The sequence below is a fragment of the Diadema antillarum genome, unplaced genomic scaffold (genome assembly GCF_040938485.1).
Source record: "Diadema antillarum isolate AM-2024a unplaced genomic scaffold, OU_Dant_1.0 seq00000354_RagTag, whole genome shotgun sequence".
Lineage (NCBI taxonomy): Eukaryota > Metazoa > Echinodermata > Echinoidea > Diadematoida > Diadematidae > Diadema > Diadema antillarum.
Genome location: NW_027271360.1, coordinates 32154 through 49190, shown reverse-complemented (window position 1 = coordinate 49190; position 17037 = coordinate 32154). Strand labels below are relative to the sequence as shown.

Genomic DNA, 17037 nt, shown 5'->3' with positions numbered 1-17037 from the left:
ATTTGAATAATGTTGAAGGGAAAAGAATGAGGTTGAAGGAAAAGTGGAAGAAAAGAGTAAGGCTATTAGAAGGAGGGAGAGAGAGAAAGAGAGAGAAAAGAAGATGAGGAGGAAGTTGAATTCGAAGGGGATTTGTTGTTTGTTTCTGGTGATGGTAAATGGTATTAAATTTATGTTTTTAATTGATAAGTTCAATTTATAGTATAAATCATTGTTTTTATGATAGTAACGCTATTCATTATTCCATTTCATTTTATTATCTTTTATTGTTTTGTACACACATTATCCTCCCATCATTCAGTCAGCAAAATAAGTTGACAGATACAATGTTTGTATACAGTCAAACGCAGCACGCAGGAGAAAATTAACTAAAACAACAAAAAACAGACGCATCGAAATCACTTTCTTTCTTAAACTTTTTACTGTTAAGCCGACGTAATTATTGTGGTTAAACACCAAACAAGCGGCTGTATCACAGACTATAACGATCGATCATCATCATTATATCGCTTTTCCCCATAATCGATCATCAATCATGCTACGCTGATACAGCCGTCGATCGGCGTACTTTTGAGTCAAAATTAGCTACTTTTCTTCTGTAATTGGCTATGAAATTTCATGAAACCATCAGACATGGTTCATCTTGACATTTCTGATAGCCACGAGAAGTTTTTATCGACAAATTAAGGAAGGGAATGGTAGGTGTGCATGGTGTGCATTTCTACATGATTACCGAACGGTCTACGTATTACTTACTAACAACTTTCCGTTATCACGTTATATCTAATGTTAGATCTAACGACTATGTTACAGTTCAGTTGTACCTAGGCGGTCTAACTACTCTTACATGTAGGAACTAACGTTACATTTACAGTATGTTGTTATACAGATTACTCAGTAGGGCCTAGGCCCTATGCTGTTTTATACATAAGTTTACATGTACGTACCGTACACTGTACTTGACTACTACGCAGGCAGTACTCACTAAACTGTGTTTGTGGGCTCAGCACTAGTGCCAACAAACGGCAATCAACACGTTTGGAATCTTGATTAATTTCATCACATACTTTCATAGCTTTACCTCAAGCGGAGTTGGGGTCTGCGCAGATGTTTTCTTCTTATCGTCTACAACCTTAGGAGTGTAGATTCGGCCTTCTGTCTTGTAAATCGTCATCTTTAGACGGAATGAAATGTCGGTCTCACACTATTGACGATCACGGAAGTTCAACACTGTTTGTGTAGTACCAGTATGTACAACGTAGCTGGCGCAGGATGATCATAATTGACGTTACATACATCGAAAGAAAAGGAGGATGGATCCATAGCGCGATTGCGAGCGACCTCTGGGGGATGCGTCGCACGCACAGTGTACTAAGTACATGTACTAGTATCAGGGAATGTTCCACGAAAACTCATCGCTGCGCTTCACACGAGAAAGGTACGGGGTACAAAACAGAAGCGTGATGATTTCAGCGAAAAATTTCCCTCGGGTAACCTATTCATTTTTGACGTTGCCAAATTGACAATAGGTACTGAGCAAAGAGATTCTATAATAATATGTAACTCTTTGGTACAATAATATTGTACTGAGTAGTAGTATCGTAGTGACTCTCCCAAGTTCGGATGATTATTTCGTTCTCTTCGCACTGGAGGCAGACTCTCATCGTGTTGTGCACTGACTAAATCAATATACACCGCTCTGATCTCCGAGGGTGGAAATATACTGTTTATAAACTTGTTTATAAAGGTACATCAAATGAGGAAGATAATAAGATGGAGAGGGTAATGTCTTTGTTCAATTTAACTAATATGAGATTTTCCAGACGACGCAGGAAGTCAAGGGGTTTAACCCGGGTTGACCTATAGTGGTTCCCCGGGGGAGTGGTCCTCCGGGGGAGTTGTCCTCCGGGGGAGACATCCTCCGGGGGAGTAGTCCTCCGGGGGAGTTGTCAGGTGGGAGTAGTCCCCGGGGGAGTTGTCCTCCGGGGGAGCAGTCCTAGAGCCTCATGAAGTCTCCTAATGGTACCTTTAAGGGAACTTAGCACGAGAGCTTCACTTTTGGTCATAATTATTTTACAACTTAAAAAAAAACCCAAAGATATCGAGAGTCTCGAATATTTTTTGCAAGGAAGTGTCATCACCACTCAAAAAACAAGCAAGAAAGCAAGCAAACAAACTAATTAACAGAAACATGTGGTGTCATCAGCATGCATATCTGATTGTTTGAGATTCTCCTTATTGAGTTATTTTCTCTATTATAGATACCAATTAAGAACTTTATTTTAGCGGGGTTCCCACTATCACGATTGGCGCCACGATTGAAATCGTGGTCTTAATCGTGAAGCAATCGTAGTGATCTTATCAGATTGTATCAGGTCTTGAGTAGCAATCGCGTTAATCGTAGAAAATTTTTGGACGGTTCAAAAATTTTCTACGATTAACACGATTCATTTTTGATCGTGATCATCGCATCAGATTGTCTTGGATTGTATCAAAACGCAGCAAATCTTAACTTATCGTGCTTCTTAATCGTGTTAATCGGGATGGACTTTTTTACTTTCCTTGTGCTTATTTTTTTTGCACATATATTTTGACCCTTATTTTACCTGCAAATCGTATTATTATATTTTGTATTCCTCGAGGTTGAATAAGGGAGGGGTGGGACAATGAAATATAAAATAACGACGTCACTGAAACATCCACAAGAAGTAGAATGTTTCACATACCCCACAAAGGTGGGGCATGGTGCCCATTTGATGGGAATTAGATTCTTTCCCCCTTAAGGGATGCTACCTGCCAACTTTTGTAAAAATTCATAATGGCATTTTCAAGAAAAACATGAAAATGTACAATTTGGGCCCTATAAGGACCCCTCCCCACCCCTCCCCTGGGTCCCAAGGGGGCACCCCTGATTCCGCCATGAACACACTTGAAACTACAGTCATCAATGTACTAATTCATAGTATTAACTTAGCTCTTTTACTTCTGGTTCTAGAGAAGATCTTTTTTTCAAAGATTCCTTAATTTTATTTTTTTTTTTGGGGGGGGGGGGGGGGTTTGGCCCCTCTTGGGCCCCCCCCCCCCCCGCCAGGTGGGGTATGGTGCCCACTTGAACAAATTGACATCCTATCTCCCTATAAGGGATGCTACCTGCCAAGTTTGGTGAAAATCGGTCAAGGGGTTCTCAAGAAGAAGATGAAAATGTAAAAGCTTACGCACGACGGACGACGCACGACGGACGACGGACGCCGGACGAAGAGCGATCGCAATAGCTCACTTGAGCCTTCGGCTCAGGTGAGCTAAAAATGCATACGCTACATACTATGAGAATATGAAATCAGACACACAAGTAATACTAACAGTTCGGCCAACTTTCTTATATTTAGCGTATATAACACATATGTTATATCATATTTTCTTCATGTATCTTTTTTTTCTGGGAAAGAGGGGGCAATGTTCTGATCTTGTGTAATGTTTTTTTTTAATGTTTTTTTTTGAGGGGGGAGGGGGAGGGGAGGGGAAGGGTGACCAGGTCGATTCAATAATTAGAATTTCTTCAGGTTAAATTAGAAGAGGGCAATCTGAGGTTGTGGCTGGCCTATCCCAATAGGTGATGCTTTCTCTCTGATAACATCGTAATTGTCATTCGCAATACTGCAAAGGTCACGTTGTCATCATTATCAACCTGTCAACCATTGCCATCATCAATGATTGTGGATAGTAGGCCTAATCACTCTGCAGAAGTTCAGAAAACGATGAAATCCATTGTCAGCCGGACTATAATTTCCCATTCGGGTCCAATCGCACCTCAATTGGGGGTCATTTTTTATCCCGATCGTGAAAAATATCGTATCTTATCTCAACAGCCCGCCTTGTTTCGCGGTATTCGTATTGGAACGTATCAGAACGTAGCTGCACGCACCAAGTCGGGGATACCGATCGTAATGATCGTGGTAGATCGGAACCAATCATGGACTCAATCGGGACAATCATATCGAATCGTATCTGAACGGGAGATCAGATCGTGACAGATCGTATTGCTTGAAACAGACCAATCGTGACCATATCGCATCTAAGCGAACCAACACGTATTGACTCGCATAACCTCGTATCCAAACGTGAAATTTCAAACGAGTTCAACGAATTTTCCACGATCAGTTACGAATGTCCAATCGTGGCGTTCGCAATAGATCAAACGATAGTGGGAACCCCGCTCCAAGGACAAGTCCACCTTCATATAGTGGATTGAGTGAATGCAGCAATATTAGTAGAACACATCAGTGAAAGTTTGGGGAAAATCGGACAATCCGTTCAAAAGTTATGAATTTTTAAAGTATCTGCGTATTATACTCACTGTTGGATGAGAAGACGTCACAGTGTATGATGTCATGCGTATACAACCATATAAGGAAAATAAAAAGAGAATTTCACAATACTTTACTTTTTGAATAAAGTGCACATTTCTTCGACTTGTTACTGACATATGTTAAGGGTAATATTATTCCCCCTGCCTTCTGAAAGAGAGAAGTCAAGTGTTCTTTTCTTATGCGAGAAAAGTGAAAATACGTTGAATTTTCTTTATTCTTTCTTTATATCGTTGTACTCATGTGACATCACAAGTAAAAGTAGTCTTCTCATCCAGCCTTGAGTGAGCAGAAACTTCAAAAATTCATAACTTTTGAACGGATTGTCCGATTTTCCTCAAATTCTCAAGGATGTGTTCTACTAATATATTGCTGCATTCACTCAACCCACATGTCTGTGAAGATTAACTTGTCCTTTAAAAAAGTATGGTGAAATAGGGAAACCCTGGAATATTCCTTGATTCATTTCGGCTGTAAGTTGGATAAGAATGGTTACAGTTAACGTTATGCCGAATAATTTTTATTCCGAAGGTTCGTTATTCCGAAGGTTCGTTAATCAGAAAACGAAAAAGGGTTTATTATTCCGAAGGTTCATTAATCAGAAAATGAAATAAGGTTTGTTCTTCCGAATATTCATTAATCCGAAAATGAACCATTTGAAACATTTTGTGTGTGAGTGTGTGTGTGGAGGTCAATTGCATAGAACCCTTGGAATTATTGTTTAAAATGCCCATCTTATCCGCCCTCACTCCCATTATCTGCGCCTTATAGCCTTACATTTATCAGTAGAGAATTGATCATCATCATAACAATTTAGGAGAGGCATGTTCACTTTGAAAAGGGATGCCTACATGCTCATACTCAGTTTGGACACATAAACACACACGCACACACACATATACAAACACACGTGTAAACAGGCACACACAAACTGTCATGCAATTCCACACAAACTTCTATATCAGCGACGTAAAATGCCGTCGTAATTTGTAATTTCATATGTACATGACTACTATTGTGATGAAAGTGGAGGTATTTGTCTTCCGGAGGATGAACTCGCCCCCTCCCCCCCCCCCTTCTTCTCCTCTTCATTGTCAGGATACAGTAATTATTTGAAATGATTACCATATTCGGTAACTCTAACATGTATCAAGCAGAAAAAAAATCACACAGTCATGCGTGGACTTAAAAATAAAAACCATCAAGCAAAATGATAAACAATTAGAATAATCCTCAACAAGCAGATTTCAAATGTAATATCTCTTTTCATAATGGAATTCATGTCGTTATGGTAACTGACATGCAGTGCTATGTATCATTTCTAGCTGTCATATGGTAAAGAAAATTGTGTTAGCGCTCCATTTTGACAGCCTTTGCCATGACACTAGTCTTATTACTTTCGCGGGATTCTGAAAAAGTTACAGAGCCACGATTGCATTCGGTTTAAGCCCAGGGTACCAACTGCTATCTACGCTCTTGTGATATTACTGCCATCAAAAACTCTGAATCTCTTGTGTAGAGTGAAATTTAATAGAACTCGTCCTACCGATCACACACTTTGTCAGAAATGATTTTTGCATGAATTCAATTAGAAGTTAAATGACATTCTCCTATTTTAACATTCCAAAGGAATGTGTTTCTTTCTTTCATTGAAAAGAATGCTTCATCGCCACAGGTTAAGATTACGTTTCTTTCTATCAACGGCGTAAATCCGTACTGAGGAGTGGGGGGATGATTGGCGATAGTCACCATCACCACGATTACAAGCCCATAACCGGACCGGCGCAGCCCGAGGGGGGGGGGGGGGGGGGGGGGGAGCTTGCCCCCCCCCCCCACACACACACACTTTACAGGGATCAAATGTCTTTTCCATGCAAAGTGGGAGGGAAGTGGCAGCAAAAATAATGACGACGTTTTGTTCTTGTTTTTGTATTGTTTTTGTTTTTTTCTTGTCAGCCGACTTTCGGCGGCAAATCACACCTTAAAAGTATGAAGACTTTTTTGTAATTGTTTCTCTTGTCTTTTGATGTTCTTTCTTCTTGACTGACAGGCGATTTTGCCCCCCCTTTCAAAAACGTAGCGCAGCTCTGAATAATGCCCAAATAAATTCAACAAAATGCTAATAAGGATATCCATTTCTTGAATATAGTAGTAGACATTTCCCTGTAGCTATTAATTGTATTCTTCAATATTCTTGATTTAAGTCAGTGAAGCAATCATCACAGGGGCGTCGTTCCGTTTTAATGATGGGGGGTAGGGGAGGGACTTTGAGTTTGAATATCTGTGCGAGGGAGCGGAGCGGCGTGGGGGAGGGTGTGGAAAATTTGGCATTTTCAGACCTCAAATTCAGCGATCTGGTGCACACTTTTGGTAAACTTTGGGATTTTTTTCCTACAAAAAAACAAGTAAGAAAAAGAAATATTCATAGATAATTGAATGACTACATCGTGGTATTTCAGCTCTTGCTCCGCCTGTGCGACATCACTGTGAAGGCCTACTAAATAGTGGGGCCTATCACCGGCGTAGTCAGGATTTTATCTTAGGGGGAGCGGTTAGATGCGAGGGAGAGATGCGAGCGAGGGGGGAGGGTGTGGGAGGGGGTTTCCCCCTCCCACAGTGAGAACTTTTTGCATATTGATGTTGTAAATGGTGTAATTTGATTCATTTTTTTTCGTGTTCTATCGACTTGAAACAGTCCAACATGTTTAAGGTAGCAGTACATTTTATGTAGATTATTATTGAACAATTTTGCCTATAAAATGGTGTCATTTAGAGAAACTTCTTGTCTTAATTCTTACACTGAAGATCATGAACGCGATCATGAGTTTTGACATTGTACAGTCCAAAAGCGGCCGTTTGTAGCTATACTTTTTTTTTCGCTTTGGAAATTAAGGGGGGCGCACCGGACGCATTTGCTGGCAATTTAATACTGGCAGCAACATCAGGAGAATGACATAACGATTAAATGCGAGCGAGCGAAGCGAGCGAGCTTGAAAATTTTGACATTTTACAGTCCCAAAACTGCTTTTTGTAGCTACATTTTTTCGCTTTGAAAATTAAGGGGGGGGGGGGGCCACCGGGCGCAACTGCTGGCAATTACCCGGCAGCAACATCAGGAGAATAGCATATAGCGATTAAATACGAGCGAGCGAAGCAAGCGAGCTTGAAAAATTTGACATTGTACAGTCCCAAAACGGCAGTTTGTAGCTATATTTTTTCGCTTAAGAAATTAAGGGGGGGGGTGGGGGCACACCGGGCGCAACTGCTGACAATTACTGGCAGCAACATCAGGAGAATGACATAACGATTCAATGCGAGCAGGGAGAGGTTTCTCTTCCCACCTCCCTGATGCGAGCGAGCTTGAAAATTTTGACATCTTTTTTATAATACAGTCCAAAAACTGCCGTTTGTAGCTATATTTTTTTCGCTTTGAAAACTCAAGGGGGGGGGGGGGGGGGCGCACACCGGGCGCAACTGCTGCCAATTACCCGGCAGCAACATCAGAAGAATGGCATGATGATTCAATGCGAGCGAGCGAAGCGAGCGAGCTTGAAATTTTGACATTTTACAGTCCAAAACCTGCCGTTTGTAGCTGTACTTTTTTTCGCTTTGGAAATTAAGGGATGGGGGCGCACCGGGCGCAACTGCTGGCAATTACTGGCAGCAACAAATATCTCGTAAACACATTTATGATGTAATCTGGGGAAATGTCAATCCCAGAAGTGTATACTATTTTTTTTCAGGGGGGGGGGGGATCCTCCGTTAACTGAAAGTATCTAGATATCTCCTTTCACCCAAGGAACATTTGCATTTCTTTAAACTGAAGTAACAGACCTGGTGCACACTTTGGATGAAACATTTTGAAATCTGTCAATCTAAAGTGTAAACGGGGAGGGTATGGGAGGGGTTAGGCCTATCCCCCTCTTACGCGAGGGAGATTTTGTATTTTCAGAATTGAAATTAAGCCATCTTTGGGTGAAATATTTAGACAGTCTTCTATCAAAAAAAAGTAATAACATTTCCACATCTCGGGAGGTACAAGGAGGAGCAAAATGATCTGTTTGTCCCCAATACTTTTATGGGGGAACCATCCCCCTCCCCCTCCATCGACGCCTCTGCATAATTATGAGGGAGCTTTTGTAAGTGAAAGATCTGCTGCACACCCTTTGATAAATACAAGGAAATAAAAGGTCAATCTCAAAAGTGTATAAGTCTATCGAAAGGGACCCAGTAGCTTTTGCATATTGATTGCAATTCAGCGATCCGGTGCATAATTCTGGCGGTAGTTGTCCAATTTTCCATAAAGAAAGTTCGAGATTTGTCCTCATCTCGGGAATTGTTTGGGGGACAAAATGATTTGTCTTCCCCAACTTCATCCAATGCACACGATTGAACTTTTAAAGCGCTCGGTTTCGCGCGCTTGCGCTTTTTTTTTTTCGGGGGGGGGGGGGGGGGGGGATATAATGGTACTTGGCAGAATAACGAAGAACGGTTTCCACAGAAGTCGAGTTGTAGTGGCAAGGTATAGTGACAGCTCTTCATGTAACCCGGGATAACTTGTGACATGCGACAACTAACACACTAGTTTTCCTCTGATCAAAACACTATTGAGAACAAATTGCTGGATAAAGATGAATATATATATAGTTTTATTCAGTTGAATAGATTTATTCCGCGAGATCAGTTTTGTACATTATGTGTTAAAAACCTTCACATAAAACAGTAACAAAGCAAACAAGGTTAAACAAACATGCACAGTTTTTTCTCCGTATGTTTCTTTGTGGACTCTAATAACATAATTATGTTCCGTAATTCCAATCGACCATGTTATATAGAATATTATCTTTTATGTCTAACCCCATTCCTTTGGAGAGTAAACAATAAACATTATTAGAAACGCAAGGTTATAATTATAAGGACCGTATAGGCGGAGATTGAAAACTTGAAAGTTCATCTCGTATTGAAGGAAATTTTACCTTTCAACTTCAGTTACCTCACAGGAATAGATTAAGCAAACCGTACTTTAATTGAAGACAACTCAACGTTTACTAACTATAAATCTCGCAACATATAGGCCTACATATCAGAGCACTTCTGAAGCCCAGGTCTATCAGATGTTAACATACTGTAGCCTTTGAAAGTTCAAACATAATTGGGCATAATTCTATGATGCCGACAATTTGAATGATTTCCTGTCCCTTTTGTATATTTTATCACCATTTAAACACCATTCATATTTGCAGAAGTCAAAATGAGTTCAGCCCTTTCTTTTCGTATAAAGATAGTTCTATTTATTTTGCTCACCTTTTTTCCATCTTTGTCAAGTTAATGGCTTCATATCTGGCCCCTACTAAGCACAATGACATGATAAGCAACGTTATTTTCCAACAACATAACAGGCTCATAAATACAGTTGTAAAATTCATTCTGGATTACGGCACACTTCAGGTTTTATACATTCTTACCAACGTGTGAAAATGATTTGGTATAAGGTACAATATCCGTTTCAGTACTCAATTCCAAGTAGGTCCTATTCACTGGAAAAAAAAAGTGAAAATCTTTTTGTACTATTCTGGCAAACTGTTAGAATGTCTTGCCTTTTCCTTATTGTTTAATTAGGGATTAAAGAATCCATTTTTCTGTTCGTGAGATGAATGTTGCATATCAATAAAATTGGCTGCGAATAAACTTGTCTAATTAATCTATTGATGTATGTTTGTTAACAGGTGAACTTTCTTGTGTTTTTTGCACATCTCCCATGAAAACAAAAAGAAATCTGGTTAATCGGTCTGAACCATTAATCTAAAGCAATGTTCATTAGATTAAAGGAGGTACTTGCATATGGCAAAATATGGGAATCGACACCCGTTCCTTTTGTTTGTTTTTTTTCTGGAGGCAAACGAATTATACTAACTGAGCAAAATCACTGCCAATATGGAGAGGGTAAATGTGTTGCAATTCCTACGACTGAAACTCGTACAAGGCTGTTAACGAGCTCGTTTGTTATAGATACGACTCACGTCGAGCTCCGCATGAGTTACCCAAAGATCTAGATCTTTGGGTAACTCATGCGGAGCTCTAGATCTTTGGGTAACTCATGCGGAGCTCGACGTGAGTCGTATCGCGCTCGGCATGGTGCACTCGTTCACGCCTACGTCCATAGCCCTACAGACTGTGTTGCATCAAGGAGGTGGGAAGAGCACCTCCCTGGTTGCATGCAGCTGGTCGCCATCTGGTTGTGTGGCTACTATAGTAGTTCGACATCCGAATCATGCATTACGGTCGATATTGCTCTACATGCATTGGCGTTCGAGAGAAGTACGCGAGCGCTGCTAGCACTGTTCAGCAGTATGCTCTCGTCACGAGGCGGGCGTGCGAACGTCATGGCTCATGCTTTACAGTATGTGGCCTATAACCTAGGTGGGGATGCAGCTGGTCTGATGCGACGAGACTACGAACAGTGGATGCGCGCGAATACACCGCCTATGATCCAGTTGTTTGTCGTTGTTTTCTTTTTTTTTAAGTCGGTGGCAGTCTTCTTACACGAAAAAAAAACACCAAAAAAAAAAAAAAAACAAAAAACTGCCACCTATCGTGGCGCCTAGCGGACGCGGTAGATGCGTCCACTGTTCGTAGTATCGCCGCATCAGATGTATCGCTTGGCAAAGACAATTATCTCGCTGCATCATACGCACTGAACTCAAACACTACGGAGTTCAGTGATCATACGTTTAGCTTAACCAAGGAGGTACTTGCCTAGTACCTCCTTGGCTTAACAGCAAATTGCAAAGACAATAACTGCATTCTCCGCCTAGATTATAGGCTATGCAATAATCCATCATGCTGAAATCAATATCACCACATTTCTTTTTTTTTTGTTGTTGTTCCTACATCTTTTTCTTGGGAGAATTTCAGGGGGGGATATTTGTACAGGCCATCCCTCCCTCCTTCAAAAGTGGGGGGGGGGGGGGGGATATATCCCCCATCCCCCCCCCCCCCGGGATTTACGCCCATGCTTTCTATCCCCCCCCCCCTCCCCTGCCAGTTCCTCCTGCTCTGGCGCAGGTCGTTTCATTATCGGGTTTCGTTTCGTTTCATTATCGGTAACGACACTTTTCGCTATGAATCTAGTAATATTACAGTTGCTATAATATGCGTTATGATCGTTGTTACCATCGATATATTATTGCCATTACTAAACCATCAATGTTACTTTTTAGTCTTGTCCAAACGTATGAATTATTCTCTGTATTAATGGTCGTTACTGTTGTTATCATTCAAAATGTGAGGGTGTCTGAAGGTAGGCTATAGCAAAATCACACAGTCCCCTACGGTCTAAATTCAATTGTGCAAGTGAATAATTCTTCAGATTGAATTAAAATCAAGATTATTCCTCTACGTGACTTCTTCACGCAACACGACGTGCTTTACTCGAAAATATACACGTGTGTTATCCTCCCAGAGAAAATATAGAATCTGCATTGCGTATTATCACAGCACTTTAAAAAAGAAATAAAAACACGACAACGTATATTTTGTCATTATACAATTACATGAATTCAATGAGAAGTTAAATGACATTCTCCTGTTTTATCCAGTTCCAAAGGAATGTGTTTCTTTCTTTCATTGAAAAGAATGCTTCATCGCCCTATACAACAATGTAGGTTAAGATTACGTTTCTTTCTATTCCCCCTTCCCCTGCCAGTTCCTCCTGGCTCTGCCGCGGGTCGCTTCATTATCGGGTTATGAAATGCTGATACCGATAACGACACTTTTCGCTATGAATCTAATAATTACAGTTGCTATAATATGCGTTATCATCATTGTTACCATCGATGTAATTATTGCCATTACTAAACCATCAATGTTGCTTTCTAGTCTTGTCCATACGTACAAATTATTCTCGGTATCAATCTTATTTTCGTTACTGTTGTTATCATTCAAATTGTGAGGGTGTCTGAAGGTAGGCTATAGAAAAATCACCGAGTCCCCTATATACGGTCTAAATTCAATTGCTCAAGTAAATTGTTCAGATTGAATTGAAATCAAGATTATTCCTCTATGATACGCGACTTCTTCATGCAACACGACGTGCTTTACTTGAAAATATACGTGTGTATTATCCTCCCAAAGACAATATCGAATTTGTATTGCGTAATATCATAGCACTTTTTTTTTTAAACACGACAACGTATTTTGTAATTACAATGAGTTTATTCCATTTTCGGAATTACGAACCTCATTTCATTTTCGGATTAACGAACCTTATTTCATTTTCGGATTAATGGGCCTTATTTCATTTTCGGAATAACGAACCTTCGGAATAACGGACCTTATTTCATTTTCGGACTAACGAACCTTCGGAATAACGAACCTTACTTCATATTTGGATTAACGAATCTTATGGGAATAACGAACATTCGGAATAACGGACCCTATTTCATTTTCAGATCAACGAACCTTCGGAATAACGAACCCTATTTCATTTTCGGATTAACAAACCTTCGGAATAACGAACCCTATTTCATTTTCGGATTATCGAGCCTTCGGAATAGTGAATCCTATTTCATTTTCGGATTAAAGAACCTTTGGAATAACGAACCTTCGGAATAACGCCACAATAATGTTCAGATTAACGAACCATTTTTCATTTTAGGATTAACGAACCCTTTTTCATTTTAGGATTAACGAACCTCGGTTATAGGGAATTTGTGTGTTTCGGATAAATGAACCTTCGGAATAGCGAACAACACCCCAAAAAAGGTTTTATTTATAATGTAACATTCATGTCTTTATTTAAAAAAAAAATATTTGTGTGATTTTCTCAATTACTGAACTCTACGGAGATGGAAAGAAGGGTGATGTGTGTGTGTTGAGGGGGGGGGGGTGGCTTCCCCCTCCCACACGAGGGAGCTTTTGCATTTTTAGAAGTGAAATTCTGCTTGATGCTTTTTGGTGGAATTCAAAGAAATTTACAATAAAAAAAAACACCAATTTTTCATATTCATTACGGGACTGAACCTTAACATAGATAGAAATTGTATTTATTTTACATATATATATATATGTTCCATCACAAACTGTTATTAAAGTGCTTTGTATATCAATAATAAGAGTGTAATGATTATCGTTATCAACCATAATACAAAAATGATATAACTATTTTTATAAGTAATATATATATATATATATATATATATACATATATATAATTATATATATTATATATATATGTATATATATATATATATATATATATGTATCTGGCTGGCATGTCTCTATGGGGGCCGGAGGTGTGAGTTTGCGTCAGTGAAAGACAAGATGAGGTGGGTCTCTGAACCGTTTATCTTCGTGATAGTAAATCGGAGCATGACGTTGGCAATGTAAGTCCATTGAAAAGCTATCAGGGATTCATGTTTGTCATGTTTTTTTAACACTGGTTTCATCCTTTCATCTTTGGCTCTTCGTGGAGGGAACCGTACCAGTCCATGGATGCGTCGTTGCTAGGCCAAACGCGCACAGACACACTGCGCGGTTACCATGCACTGTGGCAGCAACTACCAGTCTATAGACGCATTCCATCACAGGCAGGTTAGTTTTGAAATCCGTCCGACCAGGAGCAGACGTATACCCTTGTGTGTATGTTCTGCTTCAGAAACGGATTTTAATCTAACATCACATCGCATCCTGGTCGCTGATGAAGAATGCGATGACTAACCTGTTTGGTGTCTTGTTTCTAAAACATGCGCTTTCCTCGCCAGGATAAAGCGTTTTAATGCCATTTTAGGTTTTAATCTCATATATATATAATTATATAAATAAGAATGCGAAACGATGGTGAGTGGTAAGCCAGTGGTATGTTTATATACTTGTAGAACAGTTCTCGTATAGTCTCGTACAGATCTCGTTATACAATTGATATTAACATGCAAATTAGTTGAGGATGTCATCAAATCCAAATAATTGCTATAATAATAGTCTACAAAAGTTATGACAAATATGTTTCGGTTATCAAAGAGTAAAATGTGATGTTATTCCTGGTTGAATAACCGGCATAATCATCAGTTAGACATATCAAGATTTGAGATAGATGCAGGCGAAATTGCGTTTGAATTATTATAAACTGGAAATGTGAAAATCTATGTAGGCCCTATACAACCTATATGTGGCAAGTTGTGCAAAAATGGAATCATAACTTCACTATTTGCATACTGGTATTGAGTGCTCACGAACTGTTTCCACAAAAATTAACGAAACTTCAAAATGTCATAATTTCCTTATTTTCATCCAATTTTGATAAAATTTTCATTATTTTTGCTAGCAAGTTAATCCTTCCTTTCAGACTAACTTTTAGCTGCACATTAAGTCCCCCTTTGAGCCGCAACAACAATGTAAGAAGACAGTCTGTTGCAATAAAAGCCACAGTTTCGCCTGATCCTGAGCCGAAAAGGGCTAATCGTGTAGTCAGTGATACAGGGGGCAATTAAAGACTTGCTTTTAATTACATGCTTTTTTATGCATGCAGTCGGGTTAACCACAAGAGGCCCCAAGGGAAGGAGAAGTAGTGGGTCGAACAATGCCAGAGGGACTACAAGCTTGACCTGTCTGGTAGGACCGGTAAGCGATTTTTTCCCCCGTAACCCTAACGCGTCGAAATTGCCAATTGTGTCACTTGAGCAAAGACTATCAGTGTACAAGTTGGTTTTTGTACGCATGTGCGTGGACATATATGCATACTGCATATAGATTTGGACAGTTAGGCATTGAGTTTGTACTGCTAATACTGCATATAGACTTGGACAGTTGGGCATTGAGTTTGTACTGCTATATACACAGTACATTGTACCATTGGCATGGTCGTCTGCTAACCCAGGGAGGTGTGTTACGGTCTTAAAGGGCTCACACCTGTAAATAAAATGGAATGTCCCAGACCCCTTCACAAATTCGTACCAAAGATACCAAAATAAATGAAGAAAAAAATTAATTAAAAATCAATGGTGTAGTTTGGCAAAAAAACTGAATAGCTGTAGATATTAAGTATGAATTCCTCTACCAACTGCATTTGGTTGGAAGATGAAAGCTTTTCTCATGGAATTTGAGGGGACTATATTTCATTGGGTACGTGTACGGAAAATAGGTGATTTTTTTGAGTGACAAGAACTCGTAGTCTGACTTTGCGGACCCTTGGACAGAATTTGAGCCGAAGAACCCACCCTGGAAATTTGATGGATGAAAGGGTATATCTCACTTATCCAGGTTAGTGAAGCTGAAACACCTCATAACGAAGATTAAGACTATTATTAGCAATTGGTAATTAAGTAGTGTACGAAGACTAACTCAAACAATACATCATTATTTGAGTGGCTATTGTAATGTACATTGATAAAAACCCAATAAATCTGTTTTTCAGGTTATACAGTGCGTATAAAAAAAAGGTAATCCAACTTTGGTGGGCTACTACTTTACAATTGTCAGCTATGGAGAGCTCAATGTTTTAGTTTTGACCCTATTAAGCCCAAGCTATTTTGATCCCTCGAAGGCCCAAGGGGCCTATATAACTTTTTTATTATTTGATGTATCATCGTCATATTTGGCACGTGGGTAGAGTAACTCATACTCTACATGACCGTACATTTGAATTTTCACAAGGTCACCCATGGAGGGCGCTATTTACAAAAATATAAAGAAATACATAGGAAATATGCTAAAAACATGATTTTTCGGTATAATTTCCTTATCCCCATTTTATGTCTTATTATAGACCAATCATTTTCATATTTGCCACAAATGATAAGCGAGTGGAATTTTATTATTTGTTATGTTTGAAATTTCTCACGGTCACCACATGGGGGCACTATTCATATCAACATAGTGATACATTATGAGACCTGAGATGAAATGTTTGGGATGGGTACATGTATAGTTATGACATTTCATATTTGCATAATAGTGGAATTTTGAGATTGCAAATTGATAATATGATAAACTAATGATATTAGAGGCATAACTTGGGTGAAGGAATCAAAATAATTCAAAATATAAGGGCAATCTGTAGAAAATATTATTGTTTTCAATTATCTCTATTATATCGATTGTCTTACGCCTTTGTCACATGAAAACAAAGGAAATAACAAGAAAAACTTTCCAGGACCATAATTACTTCAAATTTTGCTTCTTCAACAAATTTCAGCCAAGAAACAGCCATTTCATACACTGTAATGCTGTTAAATGAAATGGGAACAGAAAAAAGATGCAAAATCTGACTGACATGGTTGTCAGTTTATGGTTGCCATGGCAACCAGCAACATCAAATATAGCTAAATTATATTTTAAAATGTTTGCAATAAGATTTTAGGAAAAGTCACCAAATTTGGTTGAAATCGGATTAAGGACGAAGGAGTGGCAAACGAAAATCTGGTAGGGAGGCACAATGTGCCCCCCCCCCCGGGCTTTATAGGGTTAATGATATCACAAGCCATCGAAAGCTATGCAGCCGGCTGAAAGCAATAACAAATTTACTTCTTGTATATCATAGAAAGAAAGGCCACGCGAAAGTAACAAGATTAAATGCCCTGTTACTGGGAATTTGAAAACGATAATGACATTGTTTCCATTCGTGTTGTGTCGTCGGTTGTCGGCGTGTTTCCTTTCAAAGAGTGTGATTAGTAGGTTA

The 17037-nt window shown here is 39.4% G+C and overlaps 1 protein-coding gene across 2 annotated transcripts in view; it reads right to left on the bottom strand.

The window, feature by feature from the left end:
- Nucleotides 1-1233, bottom strand: part of LOC139731054 (integral membrane protein 2B-like) — a 147608-nt gene extending 146375 nt beyond the window's left edge. For both annotated transcript variants that reach the window (XM_071641932.1, XM_071641931.1), the window contains exon 1: nt 1082-1233. In XM_071641932.1, the coding sequence (XP_071498033.1) occupies nt 1082-1174 (93 nt within the window). In that variant the 5' untranslated portion in view covers nt 1175-1233. The remainder of the gene's footprint in view (nt 1-1081) is intronic.
- Between the last annotated feature and the right edge of the window lie 15804 nt (nt 1234-17037).